We start from the raw sequence: 23,280 nt of genomic DNA, 5'->3' as shown, positions 1-23,280 counted from the left end.
CGACCGTTAACAGGTGTGCTCTGTGAAACTAGTTGGCTGTAGGCTGCTCAGTCTGGCTAATTCACAGAGGGAAGAAGGGTGAGACACCTGGATGTAGGCCGTTAAAAATCAGGTGAATCGTTTCTCGAAACCAGCTTAAACAGAGTTTACTTCAGTTCTGGACAGGGTAAATCCCGGCAGATTTAGGAAACTCAATTAACCCGTTAGATGGAGAGCTGGTAGCACATCTCCCCTCTCAGAAGAGGAAGTACGAGAGTGAGAGAGTAGAGACAGAAAGGAGGGGGGGGGTGTTGCGCAACAACAGTTAGTCACGAAGAATTATCCTTTTTTCCAGAAAAACAATCTGTCCTTAGATTCATATGTTTTCATTGTGTTATCTAATGATTCATTTTCTGCCAGCAAATAAACCGGTGAGTTACTTTTAATAGAATTACAAACAGCATGATACCAGAAATGCAAATCTTCCATCAGGCAAAGGATTTACGATCAGCTAAACAAACATTTATCCTGACTAGGTGATCTATTTGTGTTTTTAAAGCTCTGTTAATCAGAGGTGTGTTTGCTGATGTGCTGACCTCCTGTCATATCAATTACAGCAACTTAGAAGCAGACCTGCTGTATTCTAATCCTGTGTGCGCGCTACTCAGCCAGTCAGAACATCACCAACACTAATTGAGTGAGTCCAGAAATGAGAAGCATGCACAGGTCCTCCCTGAGGGGTAAACAGAGTCTACATCCCACACACAAGCAAACACACACACATGCGCACCCACAAACTCATGCTAATGTAATTGATTTTCTAAATACTTCCATACTTTACGGTCACTGCCAAATGGAAATATATTTAAATAGTTTAGAAGATTATTTTAAATGTGGTAGAAATAACTTATGTGTGCACCCACTGTGATATGAAATCTTTCTTTAAGTCCTCTCATATCTTACAGCTAAAAAAAAAAGCTCCTCTAAGACGGCCTGTTAGAGCGATGGCCATTGAGATTTCCTTTTCATTGATTTGAGTCTTTCTTCATTCTCTCCTTTAGAGATTTGTACAGTAAAGTCTACGCTGCCTGATACATTCAAGCAGGTCCCTTACATTTGCTATTTTATTGAAGTGCGCCTTTTAATAGGAATGTACTGTGCAAACCTATTGTTTCAGGACATCTAAGCCATTCTGCACATACAGCTGATATTGCAGTAAAAAGTAGATACAAAAAGTAACTTTTTGGGGGGGCTTTTATTTATTTTATTTGTATTAAATATTACCAATAAGGACACAGTGAACAAAAAATGTTTTGACAAAACACTTGTCATGTGTACAAACGCCTGTGATATAAAGTGAGTTGGACAAAAAAAACTGAGCTGAATACATACAAAGCAAAGTATCTTTGCCACAGATGAATCCATTAAACAATTTCTTATTGAAGAAGTACAGTTTAAAAACTGTTTCAAATGACCACATAATGTTAGAATCAACTTCATCCACATGGATGTATTGCTGTTCGTCAAAGGTATCGACAGTCTAACTAGTCAGAGGCTCACAGTATGAATCTATTCATTTATTTCGACAGTGGGGAAAAGAAGTATTGAACACAAAGTTTTCTTCAGTAGAAACATTTCTAGCAAAGCTGTGAAATGAAATTACACACTGGATGTTGGTAGCAACCCAAGAAAATCAAAATGCATAAGTTCATACATCACGTTATATGTGATAAAGAGGAATGACAGAGATATTAGATGAACAGGTGAAGAACAGAATGTGCAAACAGGGAGAGAGAACAGAAAAACACTGAGATATGACAGTATTTACTGTACAATGTAATGTGGCTCCCTATAAGTGCAATTTAATATCAGATTGTTTGGTTCAAAATGTTGGTCTATAAAAGGTTTGAACAAACTAGGTAAAAGCAAAGAGCCCTTCCAAATTGTTTGCAAACATATTGATGGCATTTGTTAGAGACAGATTCCAAAACGTTTGGATTTTTCAATGAGCACCATTATTATTCCAGAACAGCAAAATGAAATATTATTTCATCATAAACCAGATCGTCCTTCCAAGATTTCTGACATTGAAGCCAAAAATAACCATTGACATTCAGTAAGACCTGGAACTTTTAGATGCAGTTTGCTTATAGAAAGAATAGGTAACACACTCTACACAATGACCTGAAAAGCTATGACTGTTTGAATTGAACAAGCCAGTCAAACACTGGGAGGTTTGAGTCTGCTTAGGTGAGTTCTCTTTGAATGTTTGGCAGAGAAATGGTATGCCACAGCATTATAGAACTAAATCTCACTAAAAGTGGAGCTTGGATGCAGGGACATGATGGTGTAGGGAAATTTCTTTTTACCTTGTGGTAGAGACAAACTTTATATAACAAAATGGAACAGGTAATGGAAAAACATACAAGGAATTTTTTTTAAGAATATAAAGACAACATAAGGGCAGATTCCTTGATCAAGACCATGATCCCACAAACAAAGCCTTCATTGGTTTGAAATAAAAAAGATAAAGCTGAAATTTTTTTCATCTGACTGGCCCAGTCAATCATCTGGTACCAATTGAAAATCTGGGAAAAGTAAAGAGTACTTACAATTCTGCAAAGATGAGTGTGCCAAAATTTCTTCTCTAAAAGACTCATGGCAAGTTATTGCAAACGCTTGGCTGCAGTTGTTGCAGGTTTAGGGAGCAATCCACATGGATTTAGATTGCTCCTAATCACATTTTCACAAAGGGCTATTAAGGTCTGATTTTTAAAAAATTCCTTAATAATAAATATCTTCATTTAAAAGCAAAGTATTTTGTGGTTACTTGTGTTGTATTTGACTAATAAATTGGTTTGATTTTCCTTTTAACACCACTGTAGAAGAAGTCCCAAGAAACTTCAAGATTTGATTGCAGTTGAGTAAATCACAGTAAGCGATACATGGGTCGACTTTGTGAGTCGCTACAGACATATGGTGTGTTTCCACATCAACACTCATATCAGAAATATATTTAAGGATTAAACCTTTTAGCATGTTTAATACTAATTTCCCCAACTGTCCTTAAAAAAAAGCAGCTTTAATAGATACCTACCTGTATTTTAGACGGAATACAGCAGCAAAGTTATCTATTTAAAATAAAACTTAAGCAAAGATAATGTAAACAACAACAACAAAAACAACATGGAGTTTCTTTGTTTTCTGTTTAATCACTAAGGCCTGAAACACTTTGGTTATCGGTCAGACCTTTGACTGCATTTGAAACTTAAAATGTGAAAAATATATTTCCTTTCATGTTTTAATTTCCCTAATCCCAACTAACAGACACAGACTAAAGAATCATAATATATTCTTTTAAACACAAAACAAATCAAAGTAATGTCAACATATCAATAATTTATGCGCAAATATACATTTCAAGCTAATTATTACAGGAATTAAAAAAAATAATTACAGTGAAAACTAAAAGTTTATAACAGCATAAAACATTTACATGATTACCATCATTTTCTTTTTAATCTTTACTATAGTCATGCCTGCTACCTTACCTGTAAGTCCCATCCCACTTTCAGAAAACTGTTCCTATGGCAATTCATTTAAATAAGGCAAAAGCATAAACAAAAAAACAACAAAATAATCTCCCGAGACACGTAGTGTTTTAAATGTACAACATCTTGATAAAAAATAAATAATGTACTGAGGTCCAAAAAGTTTGTCCACTCCCAGCAGTAAGAGCTCACCATCAGTTCATGATTTCAATTTAGAAACAAATAAAAAAATATGACTTTGTAAAAGACCTCAAGGCCAGATTTGAACTCGAATGTCAGACGTGGCCTCTTTCTCTTGTGAAACAACCAGCTGCCTCCCTCTGCGCTGTGTTCTTCGGTGGCGCTGAAACGAGTACAGCCAATTCAAACGAAGAGCAAAAATAAAACCTGTGTGGGCAGTTAAATACTCTTACAATATTTCACATGGTGTCAACAGCTTTATAACATGCAGCAGTGAGGGATGTAAAAAAAGCATTACTAAAGAGGTCAGCCAGTGACACAGAAGGATTGCCTGCAAACTAATGAAGCATCTAACGTTTGGCTCATGTTTTACTTGCGTTTGTCGTTATTTCACTCTCAGTTAGAAAAACTGTGTTAAAATCAACACAGCTGTGTGTACCAGCACCCAGATAATGCTGCATTATACAACAATATAAGGTTTGTATCAGTGGACTTAGCAGGGGAGAGAGGAGAGAAAAAGAGATGAGGATAGAAGAAGATCCAACAGAAAGAGGGGTGATGAAAGGAAGGAGACTGTTGGCAAAATGCTGGAGTCCAGAGGTAACACAATACACATTAAAAAATGGCAGGAGAGAGGAACTGGAGGGAACAACGGCATTTCAATCAAAAGATGCCAGAGAGTTGTTTTAGCGAAACAGACCACAAGCAGAACTGCGGCCTCCACCACTAGGATCAGAGCCGCTGGGCTTCAGGCGTTTCTTCGCTACTACCAGGACCTTTTCCCTCGTGATGTGTGCATTACAGCACACACACAACATTTACACAGGTTCCCCCAAGCCAGGTGCTATTTAGAGACAGACAAGGTCAACAACCGCTCCAACATCTCACCAGTCTGTAGATGCCAGCGGCGGTGAACTACTCGCTCGCACCAAGAACAAGTGCAAATTCCCACCTCCTGCTTGACTTTGTAGGATCCATTTACCTCAAAGCCAAGGGGGAAAGACCAGTTCCAGGATTTGGTCAGTTCACAGAAAACATACAACAGTTGTAGTAAACCAAGGAGATTGTTATATAGTTCAGTTAACAAAAAAATAAGTCGTTCTGAAACACACCTTGTCCCAAAAGATGAGTCAGCAAATGTTGGCAGTAATGTTCATGTCGCTTAAATGACCTTATAGACAAAAGAAACGTAGATGGTAGTCTTGTTACAATGAGATATCATCATTAAACTGAAACAGGAAGAACTCAAGAGAACTGGGTAAAGGCTTTGTAAAGTCTTTGAGTAAATATACAACTTTTTTACGCTTAGTTCCTTCTTTATACAGAACCCAATTAAGTGACTCCCTTACGCAAGTAGTTATAAAAAAACATTTCTCTTTCAGCTATAAGGGGATAGTTTGGATTTATGAAGTGATATTCTGTGAAGTTATCAGTGATAGTTCCCTCAGCTGTTGTGGAAAGATGTCATATCACAGCAAGTTTGTAGAAAAGAAAACAACTTCCCAAATAGGTGAATAACTGACATTTACTCAGAGGCACTCCTTGTTTTTGCTGAGTTTTAACTATTTAAAATGCTCACACTGAAATTGTTTTTATCAGTGAAATACAATGCAGAACACTCGGGATCAGAATCTAAATTATTCACATTTTGTGCTGATCTTTACAAGGCTCTAAGTTCAAAAAGAAGAGCAAAAGAGTAAAAAAAGTCAGAGTAAACTAATTATTAGAAACAGGCTGTTCGTCAGTTGATCAAAATTTAAAAAGGCTGCCATTAAATATTCACAATATGGCCATAGATCTGGGTTTTAGCTCAATTTATGTCAGGAATTCACATTGTCACGACCTGCTGATGGCAAAGGCGGGGGCACTTTGTCTTTGAACTTGGCAGGAATGCTGAGTTGTGAGGTTTCTCTTAAATTAAAAGCTGATCCTCTACCCAAATGAGGGCATTTAAGGGCTCTGCATGGTTAAGCCAAACTGTTCTCACCGTCGCAGCTGTGTGATAAAAACAGCATCATTTTGTTCTCGGCCTCATGTCGTCTGTAGGAGGTATCCTTCTACTGCATTGTTTACTTTTCTACAAACTAACTGTGATATGGTGTCTCTGTACAGCAAGTTAAGAAAATAACTTTAAGAGAAAAAAAATCCAAGCTATCCCTTTAATGTGATTATCCAGTACAATTCAGTTTGCTGTCATTCAACGAATCGCCCATAGACATCAGCTGCCAATAACCTGCGCAGGTTTTTATTACAAGCACTGAAGAATTTCTGTGAAAAATCTGTCAGACAAAACAATTTGTTTTATTCAAACTGGAGTATAACAATAGCTTATATAGGTTGTGGTTTGTTTAAGTTTAAAATGTAATTTTATTCCAGCTTCATTATTTTTGTGAGACCCATTATTCCGTCCAGTATAATGTATGTTACAGCTTAACCTTGTATTCCTGCAATTAAAAAATGTTGAGCAAAGAACAAAAGTCATTGTATGGAAAGAAAAATTCTTCTCTCAAAAAAAGACTATACAAACAGGTTAATTAATGTCATGGAAGTTTTGACTGGATTGATTCCCTTTTAAAAACACTGACATGAAAGTTCATACTGAGACTTTATGTTGTAATGAGAATTAAGTTGCTGCCATATTAAACGCTCGGCTGTATTTTTTCTTCTTTTAAAATTTTTTAAAAAGCATGCTGTATTACAAGGACTGAAGTCTCTTAACCTGGACCACTGAGGAATGAGGATTTAATTCAATGTGGGATTTGGCAGGTTGAGAAAAACATGGTCACGAGCAAAAATCACAGTCGGCTCCAAAAGTTCTTCAGCAGCAAATGGCTTCACTGTTACAGGCAGTCAAATAAAGAACTGAGCTTTAACAATGCAGACACCTCGTCTTTTCATTCAGTTTTACCGCCGTGCTGGTGCAGATGGCCAAGCAGAGATATCACAGGCGATGTCTTTGTGTCAAAGTGTGAGTTTTAGTGTGGGTGACTGTATTTGTGTGGAGTTTGTGTGTCTGTGGGCGTAAGCTCATCTGAACTGTCAGCATGACACAACGTGGGAGCGCTGATAGACGGGTGAGTGCCTTTTTTCAATCTCACTGCCTGATGTATGTGTGTGTGCCCATGTGTAAAATCAAGCAAATTTCTAAACAAGTGACTCAAGGGCTGGTCTGGATTGCAAAGTGATTGTAAGCGCAATGGGAGGGGGAATTTTTATTTATTTATTTTTTTAAGGGTGAGTTTGGCGCGACTATAACAGAAGCAGCAGCAATGTTTTCTCCTAATTATTAACCCTTATGATAACTTAAGCTGATGATATGGCTGCTTATGGCTGGTTGTTTTTTTTTTGGCATCCTCAACTGTCTCTCTGTGTGAGGGCTTGCAGTTCGGCCGTGTGCAGGGAATGCTGGAGGAAGACGTTTTTCCGGCTATAGCTATGCAGAGACAGAGGGCCGCGAGGTGGTTGTCCTAAACGGCCGGTGAACGCGGAGGAGGAGGAAGAGGAGGAAGCTGACGAAGGTGTGGGAGGTGTTGGCGAGGCCCGGTCTGATGACGAGATGTTTTGTGTGGAGCTCCCTCTGCTTGCGAGGCTGTGGAGACTCGAAGAAGCGCTGGCCCCGACTGCACGAGGGATTAGGCTTGGCGGATGGTGATCCCCGCCTCCTCTCTTCACCCCGCCGGACTGACTTGCTCCACTTCCTCCTCCTCCTGGTGTTAAGGACTCAGAGGAGGAGGACACCCCCTCAGGCTGCTTGGAGCAAGGAGGTGAAGCTGTGGTGGAACATGGGGGCTGATATGTACTGGTCTGGGCTGGTGTGGTGGGTGAGGTCTGGACGGAGGACGGGTCAGAGGAGCCAGAAGCCAGATTACCAGCAGTGTTCCCAGCTCCCTGCTGGTGGCGCTCCTCCCTGGCAGCATGGCGCTCTGCAGCAGCAGTGGGCCGACAGTGGTAAGGGTGGTGTTGGTTATAGTGGTCCCCTCCTTGTGCCGCTGACGCTCCCCGCACCAGCCTTCGCTCCCTTGGAGCCAAGCTGATGTTGCTGTTGCCGAGTCCTGACCACCGGCCTGGAAAGCTGATCTGAGGGAGAAACACAGAAAAACAGACAGATATCAGAGAGACTTCACTGAGAACAACTCACTCTGCTCTTTTTGGCAGCGAGTGTGTGACACAACCTGCCATTTTTCAAATGTTAGTCACCGAACATGTCTGTCTCAGGAGAGTAGGGATTATTTGAGAACAAAACACAGTCAGACAGAAAAAAATGAAGAGACAGGCAACACGAGCAAGTTCTGTCCTGTGTTCACGATAGGTTGTTAATTGGATGACATTTGGAGAATCATCTCTTTGGACCTCTGTTTTCTCATCTAATTGTCTCTAAACCAACCATTGCTCTGTAACGAGTAAACATACACCTTCAAAGAGAAGCAGAACAAGGCAGTACATTTATGGAGATATGTTATTAAGGTACGCTTAAATCCTAACTCACAAGGCAATGGGCTCTCACTGTTTATCACACACATACACGCACACACACAGAGACACAATAGGGAAGATGGCACATAAAGCTAGATGGCAGAAAAAGGAGCCACCTGTTCTCTTTCACACTCCACTGCACCCCCTTATGCAACATATCTCATCACTGCCCCTCTTCTCTGTAGCTCTCAATCTCACACACTTGCAGCTGAAATCACGCCGGGACCAACTGTGCAGTGTTCAGCAAAGAAACAAAATCTCATCTGACACTGAACCTCGAGGGAAAGTGAGCGGATTTGACATTTTCTAACACAATGGTTCTCTGTTTGTGTGTGTGTGTCTTTTCCCTCTGTGCTCCGTGCATATGCATAAGCATGTGTCTGTGTAATGTATATAGGCTCCTGGTGTGCATGGGGCAGCATGATGCCTATGTGCTTTCATTGTGCTTCCACGTACCACAGCTTACAAATTAATGTAAAAAGAAAAATCATGTTGAACCTGTCAGCAGAAATGTGATTAGCCAGCACAGAGCTAACCGAAAGCATGAAGTGCTTAGACTGCCAGCTGCACATGTGCTATTATTAACCTGCAAACAGAGGAGAGCTGCTTGGAAACCAGTGACCACAACAATCATAAAGTAATCATACTTTCATTTTAGGCAGAAGAAAATGTTACTTCTTCTATTTAACAGGCCAAATTATCTAAAGAAGTTCCATTTCTAGTGTTATGCTGATGCTTTGGTTCCATATTTTCCAAAATTTGGTAAAAGTACCACTAATACTGGTAGAGATTTTGATATAAATTACATTTTGCGGTAAAAGTGTTGGATCTACAAAATGACATGTTCGGGTGACCAGCCAAAGACCATTAGAAATGCAAGCTAATAGTTTCTCTAAGTTCACCACCAAACTTATCTTTACCAAATCTGATTGCATAACACTGTGTGTAGTTTTTGTTTGTTTTGTTTTCTGTTTACTGGGAAGCTGTGTTTCATTTTAAGTTCAGGTTAAAGAAACCTTCTGACCTTTTCCATTTTTCCTAAGTTAAAAATAAGATCTAAACAGAAAATAATATAACTAGGTTAGTATGTTCAGAGGGAGTGATGTGGCTCTTCATTCTGGCTTTGGAAGAGGAGACCAAATCTTGCTAAGAAGTTGCTGAGGGGATCATGAGAGCTTGATTTTCCATCCACATGTATAGACAACTCTTACAATTATGTCCCCCAAGGTATTTTGTGGGGTGTGTGCTGTGGGAGTATAGTGTGCCAGAGATGCATTTAAAAACTACACAGTCTTTGTGAAACAAACACAAGAACTGGTTTGTTGTTGTTGGCACAAAGTCTAGCTTATTTCCAGTAGGACAGGAGTCTAAATCAAATGAATGGTTAATGACCAGGTCTCTGCAAAACTTTGTAACATACCAAGGAGGTAATTCAGCTATTTCAGTCAGATGTTTTGGAGCAGAAATCAATCCAAAAGTTGCAGGACAGTGGGACTCGAGGACTGGAGTTGCAGACCCCGGCACTAGGTGCTGCACTTTGCACCAATTCTATAGGAAATGTTCACAGATGGGACTCCACTGTTTGGTCACAGAGAGGAAAGACTCCATGACTAAAAGAATAGTATTCTAAGTGTACAAGTGATTTAATTCATCTTCTTCTGCAGATTGGATGGATTAATATACCTAAAAAATGTTTTTATGTATGGAATATATGTATATATACATCCATCCATCCATTCATTTTCCTACACCCTTATCCCATTGGGGTTGGGAGGGGTGCTGGTGCCCATCTCCAGCTATCAACACGTGAGAGACAGGGTACACCTTGACTGACAGGCTGTCAGTCCATTGCAGGGCAATGTATGTATATATATATTTATTACTTAAATATATATATATACATACATTGCCCTGCAATGGACTGACTTTCGTCTGTCTATATTAAGACAGACGAAATATTAGAAAATACTTAACGCAACAAAGATAACGTAACGTTAATTACAGAAATGTAGATAGTAGGCAAATTTTCTCTCAACACCAGACTAGAAATCTTGGTCTGTTGTACGATTTCTATCTTCCAACATATGAAAGGATTCTGCATAGGTTAAGCTCTTATTCAAGCTGCTGTATGAAGAACAAGATCAGGTAAACACATTCAAGGATGGTCTTCAAGATGAAAGAAATGGGAACAAGGACAACCTCTTTCAGAACCACTTTGTTCATGATATGGATCCTCAGTTTGTGGGGTTTAACAAAGTAAACTGTGAAGCGATTGTCTGATTGTGTTTTTCATAACACCTTTAATGCTTGGATTAAAATGAGAAGAAAAAGAGAAAAGAACTGCATATTTCCGTCTAAAAACACCTAGTGTTATTGGAATAAATACTCTTTACTGTAGGTTGTTTTAAAAAGGAGTTCAAAAAGGGCTCTCCTTGGTAAGTCCTTTGAACCTGTTCTGCATGTCCGTCACATACATTATACCACACCTTCAGGATAAAGGAATGCTAATTGACGTACTCATTAGCTTCAAATAAATAAAAACGTGAACTGAAGCTTAGAAATCTGCACTCCAGCAGCTGAGCTGCAATACGCTTTCATGCAACACTCTGCCAAAACATCAAACAGTGTCGTTGTCCATACAGCTTACTTAAAGAGCTTGGGGAATGCATCCCTACTTTCTAATGGACTCTAATGGGTGGATAAACACTACAACACATCTCACACATTCCTCGATCTAATGAAGGGGAGTGAGAATTAACACACCAGACAAATTTTCAACATGGGGCGTTGTGAAGAAAACATGGGGGAATTGTTACAGCGTTGAATATCTGCTGTGCACAATGTATGCGGGGCGGCTTAATTAGGGCTAAATCACTAATCTTATGAAAAAAAAAGTAGTTGTTTTTCCACCCATAGACATCTGAGAAAACAACAGAAGGTAAGGCTCAAATAGTGAGATACAAGTTGGCAGGCGCCTTGGAAGTAAACAATTACCAGAGACTGCATTAAGTGCTGATTGAGGAAACATATGTTGTGTATCAAAGAGAGATTTCTAGTCCATCTGAAAATGACACCATGAATCATCTTCGATGGATCAAATAAAACCTCGGTGATTAAATTTGAGTGCATGTGGGTGTAATGTACACAGGTACAACAAGTTAAGGTTGAACAAAACGACAAATACAAAAAGCACAGACAACCAAGGAAGACAAGATAAAAAATACAGGAGGTGAAAAAGGTGAGAATTGATGAGAAAGCGATTAAACACAGAGATAAAGAAAAATGACTTTAAAACTGGAGCGAACAGCAAACTGTGGAGAAAAAAAGAGAACAAGACTGATTTACAAACTCAGGTGTCCTTTCTCAAGTACACGCTCTGCGGCAACCAGGCTGCCAGTGTGTGTTTGTGTGCAAACACTCTGGAGAGTACCTCGGTCTTACACATGGTCCTAGGAATACACACACACCCACACACACAAACACACCCTGACACAATTACACCATCATACACACACCCAGACCAAGGTAAATCAGATGGGGCTCCTCTAGAGTTCGTTTTTATAGTCATGAAGAATAAAGCAATGGGGCCATGGACAAGTTGGCATTAGCAGATCCTTAAAGATGTCACTTGTATAATAATTGCCATAATTTGTCTTAGATAAGAGACAAATTAATGATCTGTGTTTACATTGAGCTGCAACTCCTAGAAATCTCAGCTCAACATAACTTGAAAAAATAAAGCAACTAAAAGCTGAGTCAAGTCTAGTTAAACCCCTCTACAAAACAAATGAAGCTTAATAAGTAAATCTATCCCACTGAGTTTAGAGAAGTTACACTTTTTCAGTATTAATTATTTATCTTCTTTGATGCCACACACATTATAAGATCTAAAAACTAATGTGGATCTTTGGAAGAGGGAAACACCAAAAAGCTGCTTTGTGAAAGTAGTCACATCGCTTGAACTTTTTTACATTTTGTTGCATTACAACCACAAACATGGATGTATTTTGGGGGGAATAGAACAATGCAAAGTTGCGTAAAACTTCGAACAAGAATTAAAAAACCAGGATTTTTAGAAAGAAAAAAACAGCTGGAAAGTGTGGCATGCATTTCTATCAAGTCCTCTTGAGGGAGTCACTACTTTAGATCCCACAAGATTTTTACTCCGTGCGCGGTCTGGTTGGGCCACACTGACCCTGCGTGTGATTTTACAAGGTTTTTGTAAAAGCTTCCGAAATTGATGGTCTGACAGGACAACCCCTCCGCTTCCAGGCCCTCCGACCTTGACATTTTTGACACTCCTGTTGAGCGTCGCACTAAGATCACAGGAGGGTTAAAAAACAATTTTTTGCTGCTAGTCAGAGCTTTCTTTTGGTCTTAATTCTTGACCAGCTATGTACTTATAGAAACTTTAATTTCTGCCCATTAATTCTCAGAAAAAGTGTCTGCACAGCATGAAGCTGCCACCACTTTGCTGGCTTGAAAACTAGAGGGCATTTCTACACTGTTGGACAGTGCAGAAATGATATTTTATTGCATTGGATGGAACAGTGTTATTTGTGATGGTAAAAGCTTGGGATATTTTTCCATAACTAGCTAGAGAAGGCGTATGAATGATTTTGCAAGGTACTATACTGCTAAATTCTCATTTGGCAATAATTAAATATATTATTTACTGAAGCATAAAAAAGTTTAAATTGTTCTTTCTTACTCCACAAACCCTCATATTAGAAAAGTATCTCACTAATCCCTGTGTGAATATTCAGCATTTATGGGAAAAATTAACTATGTAGCCTCTGAATGATCACCGTGGTCCTCAAAGGACATAAACAAATAAATAAACACACAACTTGGGGTAAATTGATAAAAATTATCAAACTTTTATCAAATATTCTACTCCACCACTTCCTGCTGCATAAAACCTTACAGCAAATTTACAATGTAGGTGAAAAAATAAATGAAGTGATACATAAAGCTGAGAAACAAGATTTCAGTTCCAATCGAATACAAGAATGCTTTAACTAGCATTTTCCACGATTTATTCTGAGTTGAAAAATTGACTTTTCACAGACATGCTGTGCTCCGAAGAGTCTCTGAGGGCAGTTAACAGGATAAATCATCCAAATACAATCAAACAAAAGGTGAAACTAAGCCTGGGTTTGCCGTCTCAAGGCACTGGAATGCCTTCACTTTGAACTTGCTGGTCTTTATCGATACATGAACTGCTTAGGAAGTGAATCTCTGCTTTACAGCCTGTAGCAGAATCCTTGCCTCACTTCACTCATTTAATTTTGACTTTGTTATATTTTTTAACCATTGTTAGCATGTAATACTCTGAGTTAGTAAATAAGTAGAATGACTGTACACAACATTTTTACATTTTTATGTTTCCGATACTCACAGATCAGTTTTTTTAAATAATGGAAGAACTAGACTTTAAATACAGAGCAGCAAATCATTTAAAAAAAAAAACAAAAAAACATTCTTTTCTCCTTTTACCAGTTCGCTTGAGAATAAAAGACAATGACTTGAGTTAAAATATTTTTGGCAGAAGCTTTTAAAAATATGTTTTTAACAGAATCTGCAAGTGCACACGTCAGATCATCTAGCAGAAGCAGATATGATACAATTCTGAGAGTTGTCAGGGATACAAATACATCCCAAAGCTATAATCCAGAATAGACTAGCTAAACATCAGGCTGGCTGCACTGGAAGTAAGGATGTAATATGTGCTCTTTGAAATTCCTGCCCTCTTTCCCTACAGTCAGCAATGCAGCAGGTTGTGTTTCTTTTGTTTGTTTTTTTTCCTCCTGCATCTGAATTATCACCTGCTTTCAGCAGACTAAATATTTAACCTACTTGCTTGTCAAGAACAGCTTTAGTCTTCCAGAATCTGACACTTTCTGGCCCACCTTTGAATGACATTAATAAACATAAATATGGCAGGATTATCCTCTAAATCCAGGAATAAAAGGCTTCTGTTAAATGTGGCCAACTGCCTCAGAGAAAAGAGGTGCCATTAGTTTGGAAGTAAACACAAAGTAATATATAATCATTCATTTGCATTTTTTATTCAACACTAAAATCTCCTTAAACTTTTGCATCAACATTAACACCATCTTTCAACAAACAGTGAATATTTTAACATAATTGTTTGTCACAATCACCTCTAGTCATTTTTCTCCTCTCCTTTTTTTTTTCAATAGACATATGAGCAGATTTTCCACAAAATGCATCCAAAATGTCCCAATTACGTTCGGCCAAACTTTGTGCTATTTCCATGCCAATGTAAACACAGTCCAATAAAACCATAGAATACCATCTTTATTTCACTTTATAGTGAACATGAACTCCTGTTTTTATTCAGCAGTGCATAAGTTAACCATGATAGCTACACTGACTCTCATATAGAAAAGCCAGAGCACATGTTACTGTAAACTAAAGATTAAAAACAGAAGGCAGGGGAAGCGCGGAGATAGGTGAAGCAATGGATAGGCCCCTCACCAACATTTGCTGATGACAGTTTGGGTGGGGCTGAGTCCAAAATAATGAAGAAAGATTGAAAACATGAGAGGAACAGTCAATCCAGCCCACACAGCAGCAAACTGTCACTCAGAAGGCTGGATGTCATTTCCTGTACATTGTTGACAGATGAGCTGGTATGCCAAACATGTTATACTTCGAACTGCACAATCTAGTACATCATAATAACCATGTGCTTCTATTTGGTGCACTCAAATGCCATATACATTTTTCATTTGTGTCATAACATTTCTTTTTGCTATGGAACAAAATCCTCCGCCAGGAGCTTGGTGACAGCACAACTAATTTTGTATATTTATTATGCAAATGATTGCAGAATGTCTACAAGAAAATTTTGAGGAGCCAACAACAATTAGTGCAACTTAATTTTACAAACTCGACATGATATTAACACTAAGAAGGAGTGAAAATACATTAAAAATATTAGATAAGTTAAGTCTCAGATTTGTATTTATATCCAATTTCATGAACTTTCTGTTAACAGTAACTATATCCAACTTGGTGTTCCATCCAGTTTATAAAGTATTACATGTTGCCTGGCAACTACAGTAGATCATATTTTTCACTGATAAAATGCATGAGTAACATCAGAATCTCTGCTAGCATCAGAGCCATCCAAATACAGCTTTGTGTAAAAGCTTCAAATGTGATCGTAGCCAACATTTAGGTTTGTTGAATAAGGGTCTGACGAGCAGCTCTTAGTCACTTCTTATGATTGGAGGAGTTGAGTAGTGCGCTGCCCCAGGGTTTTAAACTTCCACCCACAATGAAAAACGCAGACTGGCCAGTATCAAAGTCTGTGCCATGCTGTGGTCACGAGGCCCAATGAGGTTTCTTGAGCAGCTCTGTTGGGCAGGGATGTTGAGAGTTTGGCAAAGCTCATCAACCACCATCTCCAAAAAGCCTTGTGACTCATTGTGTAAGAGCCTAATCGTTGGGAAAAAAAACGCCCTTGTCAACCAGAGGCTAAAGAAATAACATTCAAAATCTTAAGCAGGTGGGGTAGAAAAGGTAAAATATGTGAACAGGTGACAGATCAGAAATGAACAGAAAGAAGGAAGTAAGGATAGGAGGTAAGGAACACAAAAAAGGACATAAGTAGATGGAGAAAATGATAGGAAGAGGAATATGAGATCAAGACAAAAGCAAATAACATAATAAGGAGAGAAGAGCAGGTCAAAGAATAAAGGTGAGGGGATGACATGGAGGTAAAACAACAAAGAAGAAGCGGATAGCTCGACAGATGATGGGAACTGCAGAGCGAAGTGAGAGTAAAAGGTGACAGCGGAGAACCAAAGTTACACAAGATGAAAGAAAGAGATAATTAGAAAGCTGGAGACCGGGATGAAGAGAAAAAAGTAGGGAGACAGAAAATGTGAACGTTAGCATCAGTATAAGCCATGACAGCTACAAGGTGGACAGAGAAGAATCTGACATCAATTTCTGTCCACAAGGAATCCAACACAGAAAAAGAAGCTACAGTCCAGACATTATTCAAACCTTTGGCTGATTTAGGGTTAAAGTACATTTTAATTTTAACAACACGTTTCTTCTGACTGGACATAATAACATTTTGGAGCGGCCCAGCAAGTGTACTGACTCGAATCTGATTGAGAATTTGTGGAAGGAGCCAAATGATGGCAAATGAGTGATGGCAAAGAGGCCTTCTAACTTTAAGGACATGGAGCTCATCATCAGGATAAATTATCAAATTAACAGCTCAAACATTCAAAAATCTAGTCAGCAAATGTAAAGAAGAGTTTGACTGCTATAATGACAGCTATTTGGTTAATGAATATAAAGTTGTTTTAACTGGACTGCATCCATTTTAGCTCCATATCTACTGAAACAAACCCCTTTTCTGTGTACTTCAGTCACTCAGTTTCTGGATTGATTGTTGCCCCTGGCTGCCCTTTATGTTTCAACATGGCACTTACTGTAGTTGTTTAATAATCACAAAGCTGTGATCTAGCCGCACCTTGTTTTTAAAGCCTAATCCATTCCTGTCATTGATGGTCAATGTAAATCTCCACAATACTGTACTGCATCATTTAATTATATTTTTCTATAAGTTCGGATTGAACTATTGATAAATAATATTCGCTTACATAAAACTAGAGAGCCATGTTCTTGAGTTGTGCAGTGTAAAAAAATATTATTTTCAGCAGATAAGAAAAGCCACACAGTGTGCTGGACTCTTTCCATTTCCATGGTTTGACATTTCTTTGATCTACTTGAGACCTGGCAGGACGCCTGAGGTTATTTCACCTTAATAAGGGTAAAACTGTAGGAGCTGTTTTCTACCAGCCCCACCTAAGGCAACAAGCCTGTAACTGTGGTATTGTTCTTCTTTAAAACCCAAAGCTTCACAAAGAATCTTAAATTTCTTAAATTCTTTGGTAGTAACTACCAATTATTTGACTATGCTTCCTAAGAAGGTCTCTAAATTCTTCAACTTTGACAACTGGATGCCGCTCATTCTATTCCCCTGGTATGGTCATAGACGTGCTTTGAATTGGCACCTTGTCAAACAACAGAGAGGGGAAAAAATGTAAACATGCTATTTTATTCAGAGAGTAGAGTGTCACTCTGCAAACCATCCTATTAAATAAGTGAGTGTCTTCCAGCTAAGTATGTTCAGTATATCTGCAATAGACTTATAGCAAAAATAATTTGAATGTCTCCAAAACTCTGCAAACATTTTATAAAGTGGTTGCAATGCTGAGTACATTGCATAATGTTAGAATACTGGCTCTGCAACATATATTTCAATTTATATTCCTAATCACATCAATCAATGGCTTTAGGTTGGACGTATTTAGGAGACGGGTTCACTACGTAGAGGTCTGAACAGTTAGCTGTATGACATTGAGGATTTTGTTTCTGCTTACTCTTAGGTATAACTTAATAATAAAGTTTCTTTAAAAATCAGTGTCATTGTATACAACATTTTGCATCTGATGAATGCATACAAAAATATGAGATCAAAGACAGCAATAAAGTATAAAGGCTTGACAGTTTGACAAGATAGATTCATGGACTGACAGCAGGGAAAACAATGAAGAATGAAGTTATGACAGTGCGGTACAGGCTGTCAGGCTGATACATCATGTGGGAAAACTCAGAAACTGTAGATTCTCTGATGCTTATGTGTGAGCGCAAACCTTTTTTACATGGATGTGTACATTCACCACCAGTCTGTTGAGTTATGTGCTACATGCAGTGTGTGCAACATGACTCTAGGAAGAGTCAAAACTGAAATCAGTTTCAAATTACAACTAGGAAAAAAACAACAACAAAAGCACCAGTCACAGTGATACCAGGAATATTTAAAACATATTGGGTCTTGACTGGTACAAATTAATCTGTCATAAAATCTAAAACTGTCAGCGAACAAGTTTTAAAAGCTTTAATACAAAATATGGCTGTACCTGTACTGTTCCTGGTTTTATAGTGTTTTTAAACAATTACAAACAAGCTGCTAACCTCCAGGTTTTTGGAAAGAAAAAGCTGAACACACCAAAATTCTCACCCAATGCTACATCAGGTACATCCACATAAACTCAACAGCAATTGTATTAGCCTTGCTATTTATGGATTGGACCACCTTTTCCCATTAAAACTACCATTATTGTTCCTGGCATAGATTCAGTAGGATGTCAGAAATCTTCCTCGGACATTTTGGTCCATAATTACATGACAGAATCACTCAGGCGCAGTACATGTAGACTCTTCCAGATAGAGATGTGGAGTTGATGGAGGGCAGTGGAGTACAGTCATCACATCATTGTGTTAAAAAACACAGTACATTGTGGTTGTAAAGGAATGAACATGGTCAGCAATAATACTGAGGTAGACCGTGGTGTTTAAACAATGCTCAGCTGGTACTTGCAGAAGTAGCCTGAACCCTTGATATATGCCAGGATTGATCTACTGTATGTCCCCATGCTGTTTTTACAAAGTTCTGACCCTGAAAGTTGGAGATAAAATTGAGGTTTATCAATCCAGGAAAAGTTTATCCAGTCTGTCATTGTCCAGTTTTGGTGAATCTGTGTGAATCGTAGCCTCAGTTTCCTGTTCTCGGTTGACAGGGTGGTCTCTGGTCTGGAGTTCTGCATCTGATTCAAGACTTAAGATGCTGTAGGTTCAGAAACGGTAACCCAGATAGTTTGGTTGAAATTAATGGTTATATGACCCACTATTGTCAATCTATAATCTCAAAAGAGTCTGCCCATTCTTCACCAATACCAAAACCATATTTTTGCCTACACAATCATGCATGTGAGACAATTTCTCTTTGCTGGTTCTGTCAACCCAAGAAATGCTGTTGTATGAAAACCCCAGTAGATAAACACTGTCTGACACCAACAACCACACTATGTTCCACGCCTTTTAAAGGAAAGGTAGGTAGTAAAGCTGGTCTGGAAGTTGTGAACCCAATTTATGCAAACCATGATTGGTAATGGGAATAAGGTGGATAAGGGAGGGTGAAAAACCTTAGTGATTTAAGTGTCTTCATCCTAAACTTTTGTGGGAATGAAAATAAGCTATCTGCCATCCGAAATGCCAAGGCCACAAAGTCAGTATGTGGGCAGGAAATACAAGCAGGCTGGGAAATGTTGAAGCTTCAGTGACATGTTGGTGAGCGTATTAACTCTGAGCCACGATTTCCACATAACCATGTTTACATGCTGTCCAGTGCTAAAATAATGCAGGGTCTTACTGTCAAGTAACACTAAAAGCAAATAAAAGTTGTAAAAATTAAATAAAATGCACTTTTGAAAACATGTACATTTCACACATGATTTTTGCAAAGCATTGATGTCAATGCTCTAAATAGGTGTCTACAGCAAGTGGACAACATCTTGTCAGTAATTTGGTTACTTACATTCCTGAATCAAAGTGTTTCCAAATAGTCTGAAACCAAACAGTTCAGTTATGCTGCATTAGCTCAATATCTATATACTCATGTAAAAATGTACTTATGTTCATACAAAATATACTGCTATGCATTGACTTTAAATATCAATTATTACTTTTTCACATGCAAGCCTGATAAATATAGATACACTTTCACCTACGCAAACACACGCAATCACACACCCCTACTTTCCTGTCAGTTGGTGCAGCTGATGAGCTGCTTTCCCATTTCTCATCTTGTTCTGTGTGACAGCCCAGGTGGGCTGACACACTACAGGAGATGTGAAAGGTGGGAGTAAGGGAGAAGAAGAGATTGAAAAACGATGCATGAAGAAAACACAGAGGAAGAGTGGAGCTTTCCAGGAAGAAAAAAAGCACTGGGTAAATTTTTCCATCAGATGTCTGCTCGGCCCGATGGTAGTGCTGCAGCTGCCACCTGTGTCGTCACATTAAAAACAACTGAGTGCTCCGCTGCACCCACAATCCACTCACTAGGACAGAAAGAGAAGGCAGAGTAGACAGAGATGTTTCTAACGATAGATTTCCTCCACATATTTAACACTATGGGACACCAGCCGTTGTGAAAATATTTCTTATCGCAGGGGACATTACTTTTTTTCTTTTTAGTCACTTTGGCAAAAATATGTTGCTTTATGTGCATTATTTTGTTTTACAATATTTCAAAGTAACACAAGTAAGACAACTTTAAGTTTTCAGAACTAGAAAATTAACATTAACATACTGAATAAAGAAAGCTTGTTTTCACTGCAGAACTGCACTTTGGTGCTTACTGGACCTTGCTGGAAAGAACAGGATGCTCTTCTTAGGTAAAACTGTCTGACATTATGTTCTTCATTATGTATCTGCAAGTGTGTGATTACAAGGGACATACTACTTTGAAGAAGATTAGCTGATCTGATCAGCAATGGCAGTTACCAACTCTGAATGCAACTCCAATTAATTTGTCCTAATTCGACCCATTTCACATCTACGCCCCCACTGTTCCTCTGCTGCATCAGCACCTCAGGTCATAAAATTACCAAGTACCTGTTTGTCACAGCTAAGTGCGTCTGTCCTCTGAGCTGACAGTGTGGGCTTGTGCAAAACAGCATGGGTGTTCATTTACAAAAATAAACAACCCTCATTTGGTCAGTTAACTCCAGGCAAGTGACTATTTTTACAGACAATTAACATAAGGGACAATGTCAAAAGTTTACAAAGAGGCCACTTCTTTGGTCCAGGTACACATGGCTTGTAGTCATATCTCCAAAGATCCGTATATAAAGTGATACTCTGTAAAGACAGTGTGCCCCTTAAATAACATATTCAATCGAGTGAAACCTCTCTCAAAACATAACATTCAGAGAGCCTGCATGTTGGTATTCTGAACTAACATCTCAACTTATTCCTCATTTCAAATGTCTAAATAGAGCGTTTCTGTTACATTATCTTATTTTATGGTGTACATAAATGAATTTGTGCTCTACTCACCAGGTATATTGGAGCACCTTACAGTTAAATAAGCATGCATAATGAAAATAGATCCTCACATTTGATTGTTACAAAAAAATTTAACCAGAAAAAAAAAGGAATGCAAAGAATAGAAGACTCTGTCCGCACAATTTTAAGCATGACTTGTGATTATAGGATCTCCACTAGCATAAGTTGAGCACAGATGGTCTTGCAAAGCTTCTGGAAAAAATTCAGAAAGCCTTTTTTTTTTCCTCAAATGAGGCACGTTTTCCAAATGGGGTTGGACAAAGAAAATGAGTTTGCAAAAGTTATTTTGCTCTAATTATGTTTTAATTATCTATTTTTGTGCAGAATAATTGGCTCTTTCCCCACATAAAAGCCACAGAGATCATTAGCCTACATTCAACATTGATGTTGACATTGATTGTTCATTGTCCCATTTTAAGCTCATCAACTGATAAATAAAAAGGCTACATCTAAGTAACTAGTTGGAGTGGCCAAAGACCACACCCACTGGGATGAAAAGCTTCATTCAAACCTACATAAATCCAAACAAAACAAGAGGAGCTATTTCAAAATACGTTAAATGTTTAAGAAATTATTATTTATCCAAAATAACCAGCTTTTTTTATTGGTGTCATAATTAGCCACAATATCACATCAAGACAAGATTCAAGTTTGTAAGGAGGCCAACAGCTCCTTTTATAGAGTGTGTTACAAACACCTGTACACTGAGTCAAGCAGGTTTTTTAATGGTTTAAAACTCCAGAAAATACAGTAAATAAATACATGATGACGTAGACTCACTGATAATCACCAGTGTTTTTGCATAAAAAGATTGGACTACAGTGATTAAATGTGTTTGGTGGGTAAATTTAAGAACAAACAAAAACATTATTTTATCTTTAAACCTGAAATAACTCCCTAAAATATACGAGGGAGTCTAGAACAAAGTATATATACGATTTAATATCTTTAGCAGTTTATATGAGCAGAAAAAAATCTGTATCTATATATCACTAGGAATGCATTGAGACAGTGCTGGAAATTCATTACATCATACTTTCCCTGCAAACTAGATCTAATGTATTCCTTTCCTGATCTCTATTAAAACGTAGCAGTGGAAGGATTCGAGAATAATTAATAATAAAAAAAGTGGTGATTAAATTTTCTCCTCCTGGACTCTTTGCTATTGTTCATCAATAACAAAACTGCTTTCTCTTGAATCTTCTGAGCAAGTGTTATTTGTGCGCTAACATGATAAAGCATTATTAAAGATAAACTGCAAATCAAGAGAGGGAAAGAAGGACTAGTTTGAGGCCAGATCTGAATCTGGTTTAAGAAATCTTTATTTGTTGTTAGAAAATAAATCTCCTGTTTGCAAAAAGAGCCTGTTGAGCTGCAGTAACAAAGATAGCCATAAGCACATTGGTGAGAAAATTTACTTTCAATGTCAAACAGTGACGGCTATTTTAGAGCCTTTATCTTTTATCTGATTATTTACTCTTGCGGTGTAAATGTCTTATTAACTCAAGCTTATTCTGCAAGTTCTTAGAAACTCACAGCACTGCACTGAATTATACAGAATCATATGTCATCTTTGAATTAAATCACGTTCTCTTAAACTAAGTTTTGATAAATTGCATGGAATGACACTGGAAATGAGGTATGTTGTTCATTGTATGGCAAGTGAATTTGGACAGAGTTTTTGGGTTAATGTCATTCAATGCTTGTTAAATCTTGCTTATTTATGTTTTGCTTTGTTTCTCTGCTTCCTGCACTTAGATTTGTCTGCCTTCATGTTTTATTTTTAAAAACTGTTTCCCTTGCTCCCTTCTGATTTCTGCCTTTCTCCATGCCAAGCCATTGTCACAGATTGCTCCTGATCTATTCACTAAAAGTCATTTTCTTTCTCTGTACATATTCAGCATGGTTTCCTTTATTCTATGTAGTCAAGTAGATTCAAGTTGTACTTTGTTATGTCTGTTAAGTTTTTAGTATAACCTTGCACAGTCAAACACCCAGAGGGGGTACTCACAGAGCTTATGTGTCTGATTATGTTGTAAATTGGGAGAATATTTGTAAAAAAATAAATGCTCCATATAATTTATTAAGGGATGTAGTACAGTAGTAGAAAACAAACATACCAAACTGTCAGGAC

General features: G+C 38.1%; 1 protein-coding gene across 2 annotated transcripts in view; it reads right to left on the bottom strand.

The window, feature by feature from the left end:
* Positions 1 to 7,002: 7,002 nt before the first annotated feature.
* The window catches only part of ccser1 (coiled-coil serine rich protein 1), a 137,409-nt gene continuing 121,131 nt past the window's right edge, over positions 7,003 to 23,280 (bottom strand). Inside the window, exon 11 of one of the 2 annotated variants that reach the window (XM_014468864.2) lies at positions 7,003 to 7,787. In XM_014468864.2, the coding sequence (XP_014324350.1) occupies positions 7,065 to 7,787 (723 nt within the window). In that variant the 3' untranslated portion in view covers positions 7,003 to 7,064. The remainder of the gene's footprint in view (positions 7,788 to 23,280) is intronic. The other variant, XM_023343815.1, reaches the window with a different exon arrangement.

This window comes from Xiphophorus maculatus, chromosome 12 (assembly GCF_002775205.1).
Source record: "Xiphophorus maculatus strain JP 163 A chromosome 12, X_maculatus-5.0-male, whole genome shotgun sequence".
NCBI classification, from domain to species: Eukaryota; Metazoa; Chordata; class Actinopteri; order Cyprinodontiformes; family Poeciliidae; genus Xiphophorus; species Xiphophorus maculatus.
Note: the sequence above shows the minus strand (reverse complement) of the source record. Positions and strands in the feature narration are given on the sequence as shown.